This window comes from Xyrauchen texanus, chromosome 34 (genome assembly GCF_025860055.1).
Source record: "Xyrauchen texanus isolate HMW12.3.18 chromosome 34, RBS_HiC_50CHRs, whole genome shotgun sequence".
NCBI classification, from domain to species: domain Eukaryota; kingdom Metazoa; phylum Chordata; class Actinopteri; order Cypriniformes; family Catostomidae; genus Xyrauchen; species Xyrauchen texanus.
Genome location: NC_068309.1, coordinates 13,978,318 through 13,999,759, shown reverse-complemented (window position 1 = coordinate 13,999,759; position 21,442 = coordinate 13,978,318). Strand labels below are relative to the sequence as shown.

General features: G+C 38.9%; 1 protein-coding gene across 2 annotated transcripts in view; it reads right to left on the bottom strand.

The window, feature by feature from the left end:
• LOC127627982 (hamartin-like) overlaps window positions 1-21,442 on the bottom strand; it is a 34,383-nt gene that overhangs the window by 3,724 nt on the left and 9,217 nt on the right. For both annotated transcript variants that reach the window (XM_052104614.1, XM_052104615.1), the window contains exons 6-21: window positions 21,133-21,287; window positions 20,927-21,000; window positions 20,655-20,833; window positions 18,303-18,421; window positions 10,660-10,825; window positions 9,477-9,595; window positions 8,989-9,085; window positions 8,299-8,394; window positions 6,044-6,638; window positions 4,901-4,944; window positions 3,393-3,559; window positions 2,576-2,758; window positions 2,044-2,154; window positions 1,430-1,552; window positions 1,089-1,276; window positions 624-797 (exon numbers count right to left, since the gene is read on the bottom strand). In XM_052104614.1, coding sequence (XP_051960574.1) covers window positions 624-797; window positions 1,089-1,276; window positions 1,430-1,552; window positions 2,044-2,154; window positions 2,576-2,758; window positions 3,393-3,559; window positions 4,901-4,944; window positions 6,044-6,638; window positions 8,299-8,394; window positions 8,989-9,085; window positions 9,477-9,595; window positions 10,660-10,825; window positions 18,303-18,421; window positions 20,655-20,833; window positions 20,927-21,000; window positions 21,133-21,287 — 2,590 coding nt within the window. The remainder of the gene's footprint in view (window positions 1-623; window positions 798-1,088; window positions 1,277-1,429; window positions 1,553-2,043; window positions 2,155-2,575; window positions 2,759-3,392; window positions 3,560-4,900; window positions 4,945-6,043; window positions 6,639-8,298; window positions 8,395-8,988; window positions 9,086-9,476; window positions 9,596-10,659; window positions 10,826-18,302; window positions 18,422-20,654; window positions 20,834-20,926; window positions 21,001-21,132; window positions 21,288-21,442) is intronic.

Genomic DNA, 21,442 nt, shown 5'->3' with positions numbered 1-21,442 from the left:
TGAAGGGATAGTTCTCCCAAAAAATGAAAATTCTCTCATTTACTCACCGTCATACCATCCCAGATGTGTATGACTTACTTTCTTCTGCTGAGCACAAGTGAAGATTTTTAGGAGAATATCTCAGTTCTGTAAGTCCATACAATGAAAGTAAATGGTGACCAAAATTTTGAAGCTCATAAAGGCAGCATAAAAAAAGTAAAAGTAATCTGTAAAACTCCCGTGGTTAAATCTATATCTTTAGAAGCATACATGATATGTGTGGATGAGAAACAGATCAATATTTAAGTCTGTATTTACTATAAATTGTGTGAGATTAATAATCCAAATGGACTTAAATATTGACCTGTTTCTCACCCACACCGATCATATCCCTTCTGAAGACATGGATTTAACCACTGGAGTCTTAAAGATTACTTTTATGCTGCCTTTATATGCTTTTGAAGCTTAAAAATGTTGGTACCCATTCACTTGCATTGGATGGACCTACAGAGCTGAAATATTCTTCTAAAAATCTTTGTTTGTGTTCAGTAGAAGAAAGAAAGTAATACACATCTGGGATGGCATTAGGATGAGCAAATGATGAGAGAATTTTCATTTCCTCTCTTAAATTGTTTTGAAAGTACCTAGACTCTGCAGAACTACGGGGCTCAGCGGCACCCTCTGCTGGTGAGGCTGAAGCAGTGGCAGAGGACTCTTCAGTTTCCAGTCTGCTGTACAGCTGCAACAGCTCATTCTGCAGAGCCAGAGTTATCTGCCGCTGGGCCAGATACCTGCCCTCAGAGGCCTGCAGCTCCCCTCTGAGAGACAAAGTGAGAAAGGGATTGTGAGACAATAGAATGGAAATAAAATTATATTACATGTAAAAGTGGCAGGAGAAGATTTTACGGAATTAAGAATTAATGCAAAAAATATTTGAGATAACCTCCAAACATCGGCTAGTAATGATTACAAATACAAATTCACACACATATGTTCACAGAAATGACATTTCATCTGATCTCAAAACTAATATACTAATTCAATAAGTGCATTGATCTCTTTTGGTGAAACAACAGTAGCTTTATGAGACAGATACAGAACTCTCATACTTGGCTTGGGCTTTGACATCTTCAAGGAACTTCTTTTGTTCTACAATCAGGTGCTCTTTCTTGGAGAGTTGTGTCTCCAGTTCTGCCACTCTCTGCTGAGCAGCATCAAGCTTTTGGTTCTGCAATAACAAATTCTGCTTTAGACATTCTGTCTCCTTCCCCCAAGATGTCTGCAGCATCTGCACCTCCTATAGGAGAGAAAGGGAGTAAGGGAGGGATATGATGAAGAAAAAACAGAGAGAGAGAGAGAGAGAGACAAGATGACGACAATGTGAGCTGCAGTTGTGTCAAGATGTAAGAGACACAGGGCTTGATCTCCTGATGTGATGTATGACACTGACCTTGCTTGTGTCTGGTCCGGCCTGCTGCAACTCCTGAACACACAGTTTATGAGCTTCTCCCAACAGCAACAGCTGTTTATTGAGAAAACTCAACTGCTGCTGAATACTTTCACTCGAGGATAACTAAGGAAAAGACAAATGAGTGGAAGTGTGACATTTACCACAAATTTTGTTCCACTACATATTTAAAGGGATATTCCAGATTAAATATAGGTTAAGCTCTATCATAAATATCTGTGGCATGCTGTTGACTACCACAGAAAACTATTTAGACACTCAGTCATTCAGTTTGTAAAAATTTTTAAAAGAACATTTTTTACAGTAATGGACTTACAATGGAGTTCTAGAGGGCAAGTGTGCAGCACTGCAAATAAACATTTACAATATTTAACTTTTTTAAATGGAGGTTTAATTGATATAGTCATACCTTTCATATGGCAACTACATATGAACAATATTTATTTTTAGTGCTGCTTTCTTGCATGCTAGACTTTTTTTAAAGGATATTTATTACAAACTTTATAGATTTTAATACTAACTGAACACAACCAGACAGAAACATTGGAATTGGCTCTTTTTGGAACTTAATGAGTCAATGGGAAAGTTTTCCTTACCTTAGCTGTGAGCTGGTTCAGCAGGTGTCCTGTGTGGCACACCTTGTTGTTCGCTATCTGAAGTTCCGCCTCTATCTCGCCTATTTGCTTCTGGCATTCTTGTAACTTACTCTGATTGAAGGGTCACAGATGTACATTAATATAGCATACTTAATTTAAACTCTAGACTGTGACAGTTGCAACAAAAAGGGAAAAAATCATATACATTAAATTGAATAAGAATGTGTTTGATTTTATGCTAGCTATCATATTAATACATTGGCTGATATTTGGCTATTTTGAGCCTACTGGCATCAGCCAATAACCGCATCCACTTGGTCAATTAACAAAAATGTTAGCTTCAAATTCTACATAACTTTGTCAAATTATTTCCCACAAGGCCTTGTCAGTAGATAATGCATGTATTGTGCATCATCACCCCACCCTCCCTTGTGTAAGTGTCATTTGTTATCATTAAATAAGATTCTTATTTTTTGACATATATTGACAATTTTGTGTCTAAGTCAGTTCGAGAGAATTGCATGTGAATCACCTGTAACTCCTGGTTTTTGGTATAGTAGTCATCTTTGGCCTGCTGTAGTTGCCGTATCTGGCTATGCAGGCATGTAATTACTGTCTCTCTGTCATCCCAGAGCTGCCTGTATCTCTGCTGCTCCACCTGCAGGCTCTCTTTCAGAGACATGACATCCACATTCTGCAGGTTCAGCTGGGCCTTCTGCACACACAATCAACTCTAAATGGAACTCAATGAAGGATCTGGCCCTCGGTTGCCCTCTAGTGATCAATAAAGGTTTTGTCTGGCACCCCTGAACTAGCATAAATTAATTGATATGCCAACATATATTTGTGTATACATCTGTCAAATCTCTAAAGTGAAAAATATAAAAAATAAACAACAACATTTTGACAAAAGTCTAATTTATATATAACCCTAAAACAAACATTCAAGGCATTTCTGCTGTTTAGCATTTCATATTGAAGATACAAACGGTAAAGGATTATACAAAAAAACAACAAAAAAAAACAGGGACCTACTTCTGCAATTTCTTCTAATGTTGAAGTGGAAGTGCTAAAAGGTTTGACTAATATGCAGTATTTGCTATGACTTGTTACTTAGCATGTAATAAACTACTGTATGTTTTAAAAAATGCTCAGTAAAAATGTTTATACACAAATAAGTACGCTTCTCTTTATTAAAGAAACCTGATCCTTTTTCAGTCAATCTTCCCTCTTTTTTGTCAACACAACTCAGCAAAATCTGGTGGCTTTAATTCTAACATACAGCCAACCAGAAACCCGTCATTTAACAGTTTGTGACACTGAGCTATTATAGGATTATACAAAAATACCATAGCGTTATTCTGTTCCTCAAGTGCAGTGGCATTTATGATGCGGCGAAGCAGACGACGGTTACGGACAGCATGCTGCTCTCGCTTATAACGCTCGTACAGGAGCTGGTTGTGTAGCAGAAGCAGTTGGCTGCGCAGTGTGTGCAGCTCATCCAGGGGAGCAGAACCTGAATGTGAGGAAGACAACAAAGTATGAGAATAGACAAAAGAGAGGTGATGGATGGGAGGAAAGAGGGAGGGAAGTAAGGAAGGAAGATATGAGAAAAAAGGAAAGAAAGAAGGAAGGAAGGAAGGAAGGAATGAATGATGGAAGGCAGGAACGAAGGAAGGAAAGAGGGAAGTAAGGAAAGAAGAAATATATTAGGAAATAAAGGACGAAGGAAGGAACAAATGAATGGAAGGAACATAGTTTGTAGTACAGGTGGAAGGAAAGATGGAAGGAACACATTGGAAGGGAGTGAGTAAGGAAGAAACATGTTAGGAAGTAAAGGAAGGAACATGGTAGGAAGTAAAGGAAGAAGGAAGGAAGTAAAGGATATGGAAGATGGTAGGAAGTAAAGGAGGGAGGAAAGAATGAACATGGAAGGACGTATAGGAGGAAGGAAGGAAGGAATATATTAGGAAATAAAGCAGGAAGGAAGATAGTAGGAAGTAAAGGAAGGAACATGGTAAGAAGTAATGGTGAAGAAAGGGAGGAAGGAAGCAAGGGACATATTGGAATTAAGGGAGTGAGTAAGGAGGAAACATGTTAAGAAGTAAAGGAAGAAGGAAGAGCATGGTAAGAAGTAAAGGAGGGAGGAAAGAATGAACATGGTAGGAAGTAAAGGAGGAAGGAATAAGGAAGGAAGTAATATTTTAGGAAATAAAGGAGGAAGAAAGATAGTAAGAAGTAAAGGAGGAAGGAAGGAGAGTACATGGTAAGTAAAGGCGAAGAAAGGGAGGGAGGAAGCAACGAATATAGTAGGAAGTAAAGGAAGGAAGATAATAGGAAGGAAAGGAGAAAATGAAGTAAAGAATAAAGGAGAAAGGAAGGAATGAAGATGGTAGGAAGTAAAAAAGGAAGACAGTAGGAAGTACAGGAAGGAAGAAGGAACATGGTAGGAATGAAAGGAGGAAGGAAGTAAAGAACAAAGGAAAGGAGGAAGTAAGATGGTAGGAAGTAAAAATGAAAGGAGAAAAAGAAAGAAAGAAAAAGAAAAAGGCAAAGAAAGAAAGTTATTACAAGGAAATATCATCAATGAGCAGATGAATGTCGTAAAATGAACCCTTAAATACACAATTACAAATACATGATTAGTCTTCTCTCACATGACTGTACATATTCAATATTTGTCAAAAGTACTAAACATTTATTTAGGTGTAAAACGTTATGTGGAAAAACATTTGTTAGTGCACCATTAAATTATGGGGTCATTTATCACCACTTAGTCCACATTACTGTTTCTCTTTACTCTGAAAGCACTTCTATTCAACAAGCAGTAAATGTGTGCTCATGTAATGTTGTTTACCTCCAAAGTGTGTCCAGTCAGCTGACTTGCTTGGCAGCGGTAATCTGAGAGAGATTGTGGAAATGTTGGGAGAAAGGTGGAAAAAAACAGAGGGGCTCAACAAGGTCAGTGGAAATGTGACAATAATTGTGTACACTGCTTTTCTGGCAAGAGACAGCCTTTCTGCACAGAACCCTCTCTGATCCGAGCAAAGCATACCTACATTTGTGTGAGCCCAGTAACCTAACTCAATTATGTATCTACGAATGAAGGCTGTGCATGCTGTAGGGCAGGGAGGAGAGAGAAGCAATGCTCTGATTGAATTCTGTTAACACTGGCTCTGCTGTTGGCTGATTTGCGTGGCAGTGAATATGAGATGGGACAATGCAGACAGTTGTTTCAGTGTGATAGTGAGTTATTGGGCTCAGTTCTGCTGAAAAAGCCACAGACTAAGACCAGCAACCCTTCTTTGGCAAACTTTAAGTTGTCTAGTTTGGAAAAAGAAAATACATTTTATATCGAAAAGGTGAGTGTTAACCTCATTACCACAATATTAGGGTGTTGTGGATTGTTGCCATGGGTGTTCCTATGTGGTTGTAAAGATGTCTGAGTTGTTAGCACATTGCTATGCAGTCAGGGCATTGCTAAGGTGTTCTGGATGGTTTCTATGTGGTTTCTTAATGGCCAAAGTCTAAAGACCTCGACCCCAAGTCTCTAAAATATTCTGTTAACGAGATATGAGCTGGTCCCTCCTTTCTTGTAAATTTATGGGATTTTTTTCATGCCTGTTTTATCGTTTGACCAGGCAAAACTGATAAATTCAGTTTTTTAAAAAACTATCAATACACCTCTCCTCAACAAAACACAATTTGAGCAAACATTCAGGTCCATAGCATAAACGTGCTTGCCATAAGAAGGCTTTTCGCAGTTGTTTTTAAGCAAAGCGAAGCCAATTTATTAATATGGAGACAATACCTTTAGAGTTTACAACCTGAGATTAGGTATCTTGCTCAAGGGCATAATAATAATTCACTTATCACCACTTGTGGGGTTCTAACCTACAACCTTTTGTTTACAAGCCCAGATTTTTGACCACCAGGTCACACCACTACAATTTTGATGAATTGCAAACATTGAATATTACAATCAAAGGAAAAGCCTCACCTCTTCAGTACTTTATCATGGGCGTCGCTGCCCTGCTGCACGAGGCGATCCAGCACCTCCAATGGGGAGGGAGTCACAACACCCTGTACACCCTCTTCCTCCACTTCCTTGCCCATGTCACCTCTCTGGAACCTCACAATTTCTGAGGTCTTCCTTCCCACAAACATGGAGGCCACCCGGGGCAGGGCCATGTCAAACAGAGCCTCGTACGGTAGGGGTGGTGGTTTGCATGGACTAGGGGAACACAAGCCGTATTTAAGGGCCTCATCCCCAGGTGCAGAGGGGCTCTGATGGTGGTGGCTGTGTGTTGGGTGCTCAATGGGCGTGAACACTGGTTGGAAAGTCCAGGGATGCTCCTGGGACATTACTCTGCTGACTCTGCCTCTGTCCCCGGGTGTGAAGTCAGTCTTGTCGGGGGTGGAGATGTTATTGTGCGGGTCTCTAATCGAGCCAACCAGGGAAGAACAGGGTAGGAGTTTCTCCTGGGCTCCGGTTAAGGTTTCTGTGGTGCTGAGGAATGGTGAGTCAAAGCCACAAAGTCTAGCTAAATCCCGCTTGTCCTCAGTCAGCTTTAAAAGTTCTTCTGTGATGGCAGCTGAGGGGATGACAGAAAACATTTATGAAGACACTTCCAGATCACCTTGTTCATCTTTATATGTTCTTGTAACCAGTGTCAGAAATTAACCACAGAAAAAGACAAAAATGGCCCAGATTTTTACATGTTAATGAATTTGTTTATTTTTTATTTGTTATCTAACAATTGATATATTTTGATATATTCTATTAAGCCTATTTAATTAGGAGTTCAATGTCTCAGTGGTGACAATTGTTGTAATTATAGCAAATTTGTGTTTTTGTCATGAAAAAAATTAAATCGGCTCTAAAAACACTAAAAAGGCAGAAAAGTCTCCCAATAACTACAAAACTTGAAAGAGCTATCACATAACAGTGTGTCACATAACACTCAACTGTGATGTTAAACAGTACAGACTTACACTCACAATTACTTTATTAGGTACACTTGTACACCTACTTATTCATGCAATTATCTAATCAGCCAATCATGTGGCCGCAGTTCAATGCATAAAATCATGCATTGAACTGAGCTTTAATTAATGTTCACGTCAATCATCAGATTGGGGAAAAAAATTTGATCTAAGTGATTTTGACTGTGGCATGACTGTTGGTGCTAGATGGGCTGGTTTGAGTATTTCTGTAACGTCTCTTGGGATTTTGACTCACAACAGTCTCTAGAGTTTACTCAGAATGGTGCCAAAAACAAAAAACATCCAGAAGGAAACGCCTTGTTTATGAGAGAGGTCAACGGAAAATGGCAAAACTGGTTCAAGCTGACAGAAAGGCTACAGTATCTCAGATAACTACTCTGTACAATTGTAGTGAGCAGGAAAGCATCTCAGAATGCACAACCAGTTGAACATTAAGGCGGATGGGCTAAAACAGCAGAAGAGCACTTTGGGTGAAGAACAGAAAGTTGAGGCTGCATTGGGCCTACCATCTTTGTACCTCAGCAGAAATCGAGATTCATCAGACCAGGCTATGTTTTTCCAGTCTTTAACTGTCCAGTTTTGGCGAGCCTGTGCCCACTGCAGCCTCAGCTTTCTGTTCTCGGCTGACAGAAGTGGAACACAATGTGGCATTCTGAGATGCTATTCTGCTCACTACAATTGTACAGAGTGGATATCTGAGTTACCGTAGCCTTTCTGTCAACTAGAACCAGTCTGGCCATTTGCAGTTGACCTCTCTCATCAACAAGGCGTATCCGTCCACAGAAATGGTGCTCACTAGATGTTTTTGGCACCATTCTGTGTAAACACTAGAGACCGTTGTGAGTGAAAATCCCAGGAGATCAGCAGTTACAAAAATACTCAAACCAGCCTGTCTGGCAACAACAATCATGTTACGGTCAAAATCACTGAGATAAAAAAATTCCCCATTCTTTTGGTTGATGTGAACATTAACTGAAGCTCCTGACCTGTATCTGCATGATTCTGTGCATTACAATGCTGCCACATGGCTGATTAGATAAATTAATTCCAGAGGGTAAATATTTCCTCTTAATAAAATCAATTTTACACTGCTTGTTAACCATTAGTGCATGGGATAAGTGTATAATTGTAGGGCAAAAACAAAACTCAACAGATATGAAGCAACTATGACTTAGTATTAAAGCTGGTTGAGCTCTTGTAAAAGACAAAAATGACCACTGAATAAGTAAGAGGTGCTCTCGTTCCTACCGTCCTCCCTCTCCTTCTCAATCCTCATTTGCTCTTGCTCCTTCATGTAGCCTGAGAGCTCGGTCAGCGTCATGGGCATGTTGTCTTTTCTGCCATCTAGGTCAACCAGCACAAATAATTTAGGTCTAATGATGGCCCATCTAACACTAGCCATTTATGCCAAGTCCTTTAGATTTTAAACCATGCAAACATTAAGTAAGGGATTATGTACAATCAGCCTGTCATTATCGCAAAATAAGGCAAGACAAGGTGATCAAGTCTTGTATCACCCAAAAGGGGTTTATTTTGCAATAATGAGGGATAATGTACAGTTAGACAGTCATTACTGCAAAATAGCCTCTTGTTTTACCCTGAAAGGATATATTTTGCAATAATGACCGACTGACATATGCCACTTATTACAAAGCTACTTACCAAATAAATGAATGAATGGATATGAAATATTGATTTGAATTGAAATTATTTCATTATGTGAAAAGAAAGACTGTAGAGTAATATTTATCCATGTAGGAATTTGGTTGCCTGGGACAAGTCAATTATGCAGTTTAGTGCTCATTCTACACAATGATTTGACTTAAAAATGCAATTAACTGATCAGAATGAAGTATTCCAGAAAGCTGTGTAATAAAGACTTTAAGGTCAGGCTGTTTTTTGTGTAATAACAGGGAATGATAACAGCACATTTCTTACCTCTGTGATTGGTTGTTTCAGGCCCAATTTTCTCAAGCTCTCTGATTGGCTCCTGCCTGACCAAGGCAGGTTTGGTGTGGTCTAAAAGTCTACCATCCTACAGATTTAAAGCACAGTTTATAATGAGACTTTGCTAGATTTCACTAATCTCAGGGCAGATCTGCCATTTTACCTTAAGGGATAGTTCACTCAAAAATACTTTCATGGCAACTACTTCTGTAAAATAAAAAAGGAGGATGTTAAGCAGAATGTTCATTTTTTCTGCATCTTTTTTTCCCACACCATAAACAAGAATGGTGACTGAGGCTCACATTCTGCCAAATATCACCTCCTTTTGTGTTCCACAAAAGAAAGTCATACAGGTTTGAAACAACATGAGGAAGAGTAAATCAAATTCAGAATTTTGATTTTGGGGTTCACTATCCCTTTAAAAGGTTTAATGGGAGATCGCAGATCAGCACAACAGGTCATCCTCCACCTGAAAGTACCTTGCATGGCGGGCTGGAAGTGCTGCATGGCATGGACACATGGGTAAACTCATCTGAGAGACTGGGAGGAGGTGAGGAGGCCGCGGGGGTGCTGGAGGATGGGGTGCCTTTACCACTTGCTGCAGGAAAGACGACAAAAGACTTAAGTCACCAAAACACCAAATCCATGCCAGTGCTTGGGATATGGAGGCCCAAATATACCTGCAATTTAAGTTAACTTCAGCTAGGCAAATGATGGTATTCCGTAATACGGTATATCACGGTAATTAACAAGCATGATATTGTTATCATGGGCACTTTAAAATACTGTAAATAATTCTAGATAACCTTTTAGCCAAGTTGTTTTGATTTTTCTGTTCACACAGAAGTTTTTATTCCCCATCAATTAATCCAGATTCACAACACCGTTTGGCACAAATGACACATGCAGACTCTGATGTAAACATAACCAACATGGACGAGAAGGATGGCTGAAGGAGGAATGCAGCAGACACTTTTTCCGGTTTCCAAAAGGGTTATGTCAGATGTGTGGAAGTATTTTGGATTCCATAACAATGCAAACGGATTGTTGGTCAAAGACGGTTTCCCTTTGTGTAAAACATGTGGCAAAAAAGTATAACATATGTTCGCTCATCTGCAGGACAGGTAAGTTGTGACATTTCTGCTCTTTTTCCAAACTTTTTTGAAAATTAAGAGACAACACTCTAAGAGACAACTAGCTAAGTGACAAATAAGACCATAAAGAAAGTGAACTGTTGTTGCCTTTTGCAGATGAGTAGCTTGCTTTCAATTGGCCGAAGAGTAGTTCGCAAAAACTCCCCTAGCTACACAGTAACGTTTGTGTCTTGTGGAAACAACTAAAATACAGTTGTAATCAGCAAATATTATGTCCTGTAATTAATAATAGAAATGTTGCACATTATGATTTAAATATTAAGTTCAAGTTGAAATGCAACGCAAAAGTACATTGCCATACAGTGACAATGAATTGCATTAAATTCATTAAATACCAAGATAATACCATACACAGTGATGAAAGCTTAAGCATTTATCTTGACGTGAAAATTTGATACTATCACATGCCTACCTTAAGCACAATTAACTAGACATCAAGGTTGTTGTTCTTATAAATGCAGCTTTAACTGTGAATAATATTTACTAAAGTGCAAGACAGTATAGTTACCAGGTGTGCTGTAGAGGCGACTAGGTAGGTGAGAGGTAATCTGGGACAGTTCCAGGTTTGGGGACATCCCACGTGAGGAAGGGGGTGTGGCCATGCCACATTGGGAGGAGGGGCTCCAGAGGGAATCCATAACACCATATGTGGCATTAAATTCACAGCTGGAGTTCTAAAAATAAACACAAACAAAAAGTCACTTTACTGCCTATACAAACTCCTGTGTTTTGTGTGTGTGTGTGTGTGTGTGTGTGTGTGTGTGTGTGTATATATATATATATATATATATATATATATATATACACACACTCACCTAAAGGATTATTAGGAACACCATACTAATACTGTGTTTGACCCCTTTCAGCCTTCAGAACTGCCTTAATTCTACGTGGCATTGATTCAATAAGGTGCTGAAAGCATTCTTTAGAAATGTTGGCCCATATTGATAGGATAGCATCTTGCAGTTGATGGAGATTTGTGGGATGCACATCCAGGGCACGAAGCACCCGTTCCACCACATCCCAAATATGCTCTATTGGGTTGAGAGCTGGTGACTGTGGGGGCCATTTTAGTACAGTGAACTCATTGTCATGTTCAAGAAACCAATTTGAAATGATTCGAGCTTTGTGACATGGTGCATTATCCTGCTGGAAGTAGCCATCAGAGGATTGGTACATGGTGGCCATAAAGGGATGGACATGGTCAGAAACAATGCTCAGGTAGGCTGTGGCATTTAAACGATGCCCAATTGGCACTAAGGGGCCTAAAGTGTGCAAGAAAACATCCCCCACACCATTACACCACCACCACCAGCCTGCACAGTGGTAACAAGGCATGATGGATCCATGATCTCATTCTGTTTATGCCAAATTCTGACTCTACCATCTGAATGTCTCAACAGAAATCGAGACTCATCAGACCAGGCAACATTTTTCCAGTCTTCAACTGTCCAATTTTGGTGAGCTCTTGCAAATTGTAGCCTCTTTTTCCTATTTGTAGTGGAGATGAGTGGTACCCGGTGGGGTCTTCTGCTGTTGTAGCCCATCCGCCTCAAGGTTGTGCGTGTTGTGGCTTCACAAATGCTTTGCTGCATACCTCGGTTGTAACGAGTGGTTATTTCAGGCAAAGTTGCTCTTCTATCAGCTTGAATCAGTTGGCCCATTCTCCTCTGACCTCTAGCATCAACAAGGCATTTTCGCCCACAAGGACTGCCGCATACTGGATGTTTTTCCCTTTTCACACCATTCTTTGTAAACCCTAGAAATGGTTTTGCGTGAAAATCCCAGTAACTGAGCAGATTGTGAAATACTCAGACCGGCCCGTCTGGCACCAACAACCATGCCACGCTCAAAATTGCTTAAATCACCTTTCTTTCCCATTCTGACATTCAGTTTGGAGTTCAGGAGATTGTCTTGACCAGGACCACACCCCTAAATGCATTGAAGCAACTGCCATGTGATTGGTTGATTAGATAATTGCATTAATGAGAAATTGAACAGGTGTTCCTAATAATCCTTTAGGTGAGTGTATATATATATACAGGTCCTTCTCAAAAAATTAGCATATTGTGATAAAGGTCATTATTTTCCATAATGTAATGATAAAAATTAAACTTTCATATATTTTAGATTCATTGCACACCAACTGAAATATTTCAGGTCTTTTATTGTTTTAATACTGATGATTTTGGCATACAGCTCATGAAAACCCAAAATTCCTATCTCAAAAAATTAGCATATCATGAAAAGGGTCTCTAAACGAGCTATTAACCTAATCATCTGAATCAACTAATTAACTCTAAACACCTGCAAAAGATTCCTGAGGCTTTTAAAAACTCCCAGCCTGTTTCATTACTCAAAACCGCAATCATGGGTAAGACTGCCGACCTGACTGCTGTCCAGAAGGCCATCATTGACACCCTCAAGCAAGAGGGTAAGACACAGAAAGAAATTTCTGAACAGGCTGTTCCCAGAGTGCTGTATCAAGGCACCTCAGTGGGAAGTCTGTGGGAAGGAAAAAGTGTGGCAAAAAACGCTGCACAATGAGAAGAGGTGACCGGACCCTGAGGAAGATTGTGGAGAAGGACCGATTCCAGACCTTGGAGGACCTGCGGAAGCAGTGGACTGAGTCTGGAGTAGAAACATCCCCGCATTCCCCAGGTCAAGCCACTTTTGAACCAGAAACAGCGGCAGAAGCGCCTGACCTGGGCTACAGAGAAGCAGCACTGGACTGTTGCTCAGTGGTCCAAAGTACTTTTTCGGATGAAAGCAAATTTTGCATGTCATTCGAAATCAAGGTGCCAGAGTCTGGAGGAAGACTGGGGAGAAGGAAATGCCAAAATGCCTGAAGTCCAGTGTCAAGTACCCACAGTCAGTGATGGTCTGGGGTGCCATGTCAGCTGCTGGTGTTGGTCCACTGTGTTTTATCAAGGGCAGGGTCAATGCAGCTAGCTATCAGGAGATTTTGGAGCACTTCATGCTTCCATCTGCTGAAAAGCTTTATGGAGATAAAGATTTCATTTTTCAGCACGACCTGGCACCTGCTCACAGTGCCAAAACCACTGGTAAATGGTTTACTGACCATGGTATTACTGTGCTCAATTGGTCTGCCAACTCTCCTGACCTGAACCCCATAGAGAATCTGTGGGATATTGTGAAGAGAAAGTTGAGAGACGCAAGACCCAACACTCTGGATGAGCTTAAGGCCACTATCGAAGCATCCTGGGCCTCCATAACACCTCAGCAGTGCCACAGGCTGATTGCCTCCATGCCATGCCGCATTGAAGCAGTCATTTCTGCAAAAGGATTCCCGACCAAGTATTGAGTGCATAACTGAACATAATTATTTGAAGGTTGACTTTTTTTTGGTATTAAAAACACTTCTTTTATTGGTCGGATGAAATATGCTAATTTTTTGAGATAGGAATTTTGGGTTTTCATGAGCTGTATGCCAAAATCATCAGTATTAAAACAATAAAAGACCTGAAATATTTCAGTTGGTGTGCAATGAATCTAAAATATATGAATGTTTAATTTTTATCATTACATTATGGAAAATAATAACCTTTATCACAATATGCTAATTTTTTGAGAAGGACCTGTATATATATATTTATTTATTTTTTTCCCATGATATTTCAACTCAATTCACAAGATAAAATAAAAAATTGCTTGTGATTTTTATATAATTACCCTCATTCGATTCCTTTAATTTTAATTGAACATTCTTAAAGTCGGACAATAGATTCATCAATATTTAGATTTTGTATACATGATGTTGTTGACCCATATTAAATAATATAGGCAAGAAGAACAGTGAGGCAGCCAAAATAACATTTGAAATTTTAATATTCATAGATTTTAAGATAAAAAAGCCCATTCATTTACATTTTAAATTTATGCATTTGGCAGACGCTTTTATCCAAAGCGACTTACAGTGCAATTATTACAGGGACAATCCCCCTGGAGCAACCTGGAGTTAAGTGCCTTGCTCAAGGACACAATGGTGGTGGCCGTGGGGTTAGAACCTGTGACCTTCTGATTAAAACCCCTGTGCTTTAGCCACTACGCCACCACCACAAATGAGCATTCGAATTTTGGATGTGTGCCAAGCACTGATGATGACTTACATTCTTGGGCTAAAACAGCCGTGGTGCAACAAATAGAAATAAAAAACTTACATTTTTCGAGAGTTGTTTTAAAGGTTGAATTTAAAGGTCCCTCTATCACAGGGGTTCTACAGTCTATCGTCAAGTTCCTCTGCATTAAAACTAGGGCTGTCGATTTAACGTGTTAATTCAGTGTGATTAATTTTACAAAAGATAACGCGTTAAAAAAATTTACGCAATTAAATCGCACCATAATAAAGAAGATTCCCAAGTAATGCAAGCTTGTAGTACCACCTGTTTACTCCAGAGTGAAGTAAGTGAAATTTCAGCTGTATGAACAACGCGCAGTTTATACAGTGAAGAAAACACTTCAGTAGGCAGAACAACACAAACATGCGTTACGTTCTTGCGTTCAAAAAACTTGGAGCGCAAATCCGAACTAAGGGATCTCAAGATATGTTTAAAGATGTGTGTGGCAGGGAGGAGGGCGGGGCCGGGTTGTGATTATACACACCCGGTCCCATATCAGGCTAATTAAGCATCCGAGACAGATAAAGGCCGAAGGCAGACGGTGGTGCGACGAGAGAGAGATAGTTTATGGACATGTCCGTCAAGTGTAACGTAGTTCAATGGAAAGGAGGCGGCGAGAACTGGCTTGGCGATGTAAATAATATTTTAATGAGAAACTTAAAAGACAAACACACACATGACGGACATGTCCGTAAACGATCTCTCTCTCGTCGTACCACCGCCTGCCTTCGGCCTTTATCCCTCTCAGAGGCTTAATTAGCCTGATAAGGGACCGGGTGTGTATAATCACAACCCGGCCCCAACCTCCGCCCTGCCACAATGTGTATTAAACTATTTAACTTGACACAGTGACCTAAACATTTTATGTTTATGACACAACACACCCGAGACGCTACACAAGCATGCCTGACGTAGGTGTATATTGACGGGTCCTTAAACAAGCCCTCATAATAAATCTCAAACTGATTGACAAATTCACTTGTGAAATGGATTGCTGTGAACTGTGTGCCAATGATTGGATTATGTTCAATAATATTGTAGTAAACAATACATTGTATTCTAAAGACGCTTTTTGTATGGTCTTATCAATGATTAACTCTTCTGCTACAGGAATGTAATGCATTTTAATAATCTGAATATTTTACACACACACACATATACATATACATACATATATACATATATATATATATATATATATATATATATATATATACATACACATACACACACACACACACACACACACACACAACATATATATCCAGTTCTTTTGAGTTTCTGCTACAAAATGATGTGAAAAGCATCCTGATCACTCATTCATACAAAACAATATAGTAATTAAACTTTTGTAAGACACTTTTAGTGTTGAAAGGCGATATGCGAGGAGGCGTGAATGATCATGAATCAGACAAAAAACCCTCCCCTGGGCCTATCAATGAGGAATGTGACAGAAAGAGAATGAATGTGAGGAGACTTAATGATCAAAATCAAGTTTTAAGTTAAAAGAAGTAATCGGAGTATACATTTTCTTTAAATAAAGACTTAATTTTAGACCTACACTACCATTTAAAAGAAGTCTCTTCTGCTCACCAAGACTGCATTTATTTGATCCAAAATACAGTAAAAACAGTTTTTAAAAGACAACTATTTAAAAGAACAGTTTTCTATTTGAATATATTGTAAATTGCAATTTGTGATCAAAGCTGAATTTTCAGCATCATTACTGCAGTCTTCAGTGTCACATGATCCTTCAGAAATCATTATAATATGCTGATTTTCAAATATGGGCATATTTAAAGTGCATTTTACTAATTTAACCTGAACACATATTGAGGAAAATTGTAACTCTACAATTGTATCGTGCTGTCTTTCAAATGAGCAGATAAGTGAATGAACTATATGTTTTCAAGGCACAGTCGGGGGCATTTACCAATAGATTTGACCATCTCAGCACATTAGCGTATGAATAGGGTGCTCTGATGATGAGTGTGATCACATTAGAGATAATTCGCTAAGCCAGTAAAAACTGTACATCGCTTTGTTTCATACATATTACATTGCAGGAGAATATTGGTTTTAAATTTGAATTGTTTTATTTATATGTAGACATTTTAAGCTTTCTTTAGTCATATGTTTCATGTTTGTGTGATAAGTATTCGTGGAGTTTCAGTTCAGTTTTGTGACGTGTTTCAGATATATGCTCACGAACCCAGAGACTGCTTAGAGCTCACCCTTTTTATTTTCTTTATTTTACAAAGGATAATGTTTTGTTGTTATTGTGAGTGGACACATATAAAAGTAGACCCTTTACAGTCTCTAATGATGTCTTACACTTATCTCAAACCAAAACATTACCAAATTTGAACCATTAGACCCCTAACACTAACATTTGACTACATCTTAATTTAGTCCCAATGGGAACATAAGTGCAAAACTGACTCTTTGTTTTGTGCCTGCGGTGGGTTAAGCAGAATAAAGGTCTTGACACTGGGAGGTAAAACCCAAGAAAAAGCACTTCAGCGTCATTAACGTTGCCAGGGTGACTGTTTCTGCATCAGTTAAGAGATGGCATGTTTTTCTCTATTTAAAGCCCTGTACACCCACAGGAATGACTCAACACCTCTCACTTCCTTTCCTCTCTGCTCCTGAGCCTGCCTGGAGAACAAGGAGATGATTCAGATGGGGGGGGGAGGAGGAGGGGTGCTCTGGTGTGCAAATGGAAGGGAGTGCTTCAGGGATGAGTGATTTAAAGAACAATTGACGAGCTGACAAACAAGAAGGTGGAGGGAGGCAGACACTGGTTCCTTCAATAGAGTATTGTGGAAGCAAGTGTGTCAACACAGATCAGTTTATATTCAGACCACTGATTCAGTGGGTTCACCCTATGCAGAGGGGAACTGACTTGGGATCAGTGTTTTCTGTTGCTTTTAAAACACTGATCCCAAACTGTTTAAAGGGAACGGTTTATGGAACATTAAAAGGTGCAATGAATAATTTCACATGCACACAAAACAGAGAACAGAACTTACTAAACATGTCTGAAGAGTTTGTAATCGTATAATTGATGCATTTCTATACCCAGCCTTATTTTTATGAAAGTTTTTGGACCGTTCACAGCAGAAGGAGTTACCCGCGCGATACCGAAAATAGAAAACAAGCGGTCGATAGAATGTACTGTCGCTCGTCACAGCTGGTTAGGACAAATCTCTGATTACCCCAAAAAAATATACATTTTATCGCTTATCATTTGCCGTTATTTTAAGACGCGGTGTGACTGTGGCTGCCTGTAGCCTCCTCTATATGTCTTTATGATTTCAGAGTACTCAGTTCAAAAAATATTTAAATTAATATATAGAATTTCTATGAGTTCTAAAAACTCTTCAGATGTGTTTAATAAGTTCTGTTCTCTGTTTTGTGTGCAGCTGTGTTGTATTCTGTTATCGCTGTGGAGGACCTGTTTTTAGATAAACAAAATAAATTTTCACTTGAACGCCCCAATGTTGCGTGGGTGCTGTGTGAACTGTTGCTCTCGTGCCCCATCATGAATGAGAACAAGAGATTAACGGAGATTAATTTTCACAAAAAAAATACATTCGATTTCAGTTTGTTTATCACCAAACCTTATTGTATGCTTTTATAACAATCATGAGTCTCATGGAATAATTAATTTGACTTCTGAATTATACTTTTGTATACTTTTGAAGCTTGAAGAGGTGGCAATGCCATCACTGATCCACAATTTATTTTTCACAATTTCTCCCATTGTGTTAAGAAAAAGAAAGTCATATGGGTTTTAACAACACAGGTGTGCGTAAAAAATTATTGAATTTTCATTTTGGGGTGAACTACCACTTAAAACAAAGTTCTACAGTTGTGGAAAATTTCTCAATGATAAACTGACTGACTGGACTGACTGACTGACTAAAATGACTGGATAAAATAATTTATATATATATATATATATATATATATATATATATAAAAAGGTAACAGTTTGGTGGAGACTTACCTGCTGACAGGTTCCAATGGGGCTGCGATATGGGGGCTGAGACCCTGAGAAAGAGGGCAGGGCCAAGGGAGGGACGACAGGCTGACGAGGGGTAGAGAAATGTGTTGAGGAAGAACTTCCTGCAAGGGATAAAAACATAAAATAATTTAGTCTAAAAAAGACATCATGCCACTTTCAGTGACTGAAAACAGACAACGTCGGTGATTGAATTATTTCTTGTTTTTATGCAGTCCAATCTACAGCTATAATAATCGTCTTCTCGATGCTGTTTTATATGGTCGTGTCTGCGTTGACCGGCAGATTAAAAAAAAACTTGAGCTAGAGGTAGCAGATGAGGAAAGGGATGTCAAGTCAGATGATTGTAGTTGTTTTTGTCGGTGCATACAAATTGCATAACATCATAGTACTATAAGATATAACAATATAAATTACCCATTAGCAGCACATTTTATAGAGCATAATCATCCAGTTCCATCATTACATTATATAGGTACTGAGAAGGTGTCCCTACCAAGAAGAGGTGGGGATTTGGATCAACTCTTGCTAAAACAAGAAGCCTTTTGTATACAGATTAAATACTTTGGTGCTATATGGTTTGAATGTTGATTTTGAATAGAGTTGTTTTTTATAAATTAGGAAATGAAATGGAAAAAAATCCCGCACAATATCCCGGCTGGCAAAGAGTATAAAAATATATGAAGCAACATTTTGGTCACTCGACCTTCGTCAGGCATGTTCGCTTAATACATTTTGATACACTTTGCAAGCCAGAATAGTGTGCGAGATTTTTTTCCATTATATCGACTTTGCTAAAGCTTGTGTCCGCCGCATCTATCAATTATTTCTCAGGTGTGCAAGGTTAGTTGTTCATTGATAAATTAGGAAATTAAATCTATTTTGTACACATCTTGAATTGAATGTTGAAAGATCTCAAAACAACTGATGGTTGTGTGTGTGTATGTATGTATATGTATATATATATATATATATATATATATATATATATATATATATATATATATATATATATATATATATATATATATATATATATATATATATATATATACACACACACACACACACACACACACACACACACACACACACACACACACACACATACAAATATATGTATATGTGCATGTATATGTATATTTGTATATGGGTGGAGCGGTAGTGTAGCGGTTAGCGTGCTGCGCTACGAACCTGGCGACCCGAGTTTGATTTGCGCTCATGGCCAACAACAGTGACGATTATCTGAACTGGTCCCGGGCCTCCCCTAGGTCGACTCAGCCTAAAATGAGTACCTGGTGTGGTGTGTAAAATATCACCACTGGGGAGACAAAGGCGGTCGGGCGTGGTGCTGGCCACCCGAGTACCGTTCCGGCCTTCATAGGTGCTTACTAACAGTCCTTGCCCCTACAGTCTGTTAAGGCTAAATGGGGGATCTTTGTGTGTGTAATATATATATATATATATATATATATGTACAGAGAGAGAGAGAGAGAGAGAGAGAGACAGACAGACACACACACACATCTCTCTTGAGTGTATGTGTATATGAATGTATAGTATAGGTGTATGTATATGGTTTGTGAATAGGGCTCCCTTATGATAGGATGTGGTGGCTCTTTAGGATTTAATTGTATCTCATTGTTTTAAATGTGCTTAAGTAATGTTTCTGGTGACATACAATTCAGCCTGATATCTCTATTGTCTTAACTGGTTGAGACAGGCTTGTTAGCTAATTACTAAATGGCCATTTTGATGTCGCTGTATTCACCTATGTGTAATGACTTACTCCATTTATACTGCTCTCCATTGTGAGGAAATTGTTCCTTGACAAAGGCTTGTTTCCGAAACATTGGTAATAAAATAAACTTGTAAGAGAGTGTGCAGTTATATATTTTTCTTTTGAAAGTTTTTGTCCTAAATTGCACCTCCAAAATTAAAAGTGTGTGTTTGCTCAAGTGTCTCACACTCAAGTTTACCTCCTTCAAAATTTTTCATGTTTTATATATAAACTGTATATACAGCACAGGTCACTGGTTATCTTAAAAATGTTAATGGTATTTTGAAGTGTATATGTTAATATAACAATTCATATTAACTATCGTGGTATACCGTATTACCGAATAACAGCACATGTCTTGTAATTACAAATCTGTCATTTAGCTGATATTTCAATCCAACACGATTTATAGTACATTTATTATAGGTACAGTCTCCAAGAGGTATTCTTGCTCAAGGGCACAATGACAATTAAAATGGTCACCAGCTAAGATCTTACAAAATTATAAGAAGAATATTTAATTGTTGAAATAATGTTTGCATTGAAGAGGTTGTAACCATAGCTGCTGTGGAAGTCGCCGTAAGGGCTGGCAGTGCAATCAGCCGGACGTTGCTGTAGATGGGAACAGAAATGCTCAGGCATGGTGGCATAGCCCTCTTCACAGGATGCCTCCTTCGGGTCCAGAGAGACTTTGGCACACTCGATAACAATGTCATGAATCTCAAATCTTTTCCACCTGTACAAAGAAAAGAGACGAAAAGACAGAGTGGCATGACTATGATTTTCCTGGTTAAAGCATTTAAATGAGAGACATGGGTGTGAAGCTCACCTGCTGGGATCGAGCTCATGGTCCTTGGTTCCAGTCACTAACTCGGGGTGTATTCTGACATGCTCAAGCATTGGCTGAAACACAAACACATACACCATTGTTTAATGTAACACAAGAACAAAAACACCCTCATAATCATTAAAAACACCAACTGAAATCATTTAATTTTACACACTCTCAGGAAAATTTTATGAGTGCCAGCTCACCTTGACCACCTCTTCGAAGGTGTCCATGTTCTCCTTCATACTGTAGTGGGAGCGCAGGTAGGACACAAAGTTGCAGGGGTACATCCCATAGAGTCGATGGAAGAGTGAGTAGACACTGGCATGGAGGTGGATGAGATAAACCTCTGGTACGTGACCTGAAGTTGACAGTGATGGATAACTGGCTAATGTCTGAAAGTGTATTTTGCTTGTTGCTTCAAAAGGAATATTCTTGGTTCAACACAAGTTCAGCCCAATCAACAGCATTTGTGGCATAGTCTTTATTACCACAAACATTTATTTTGACTTTTCT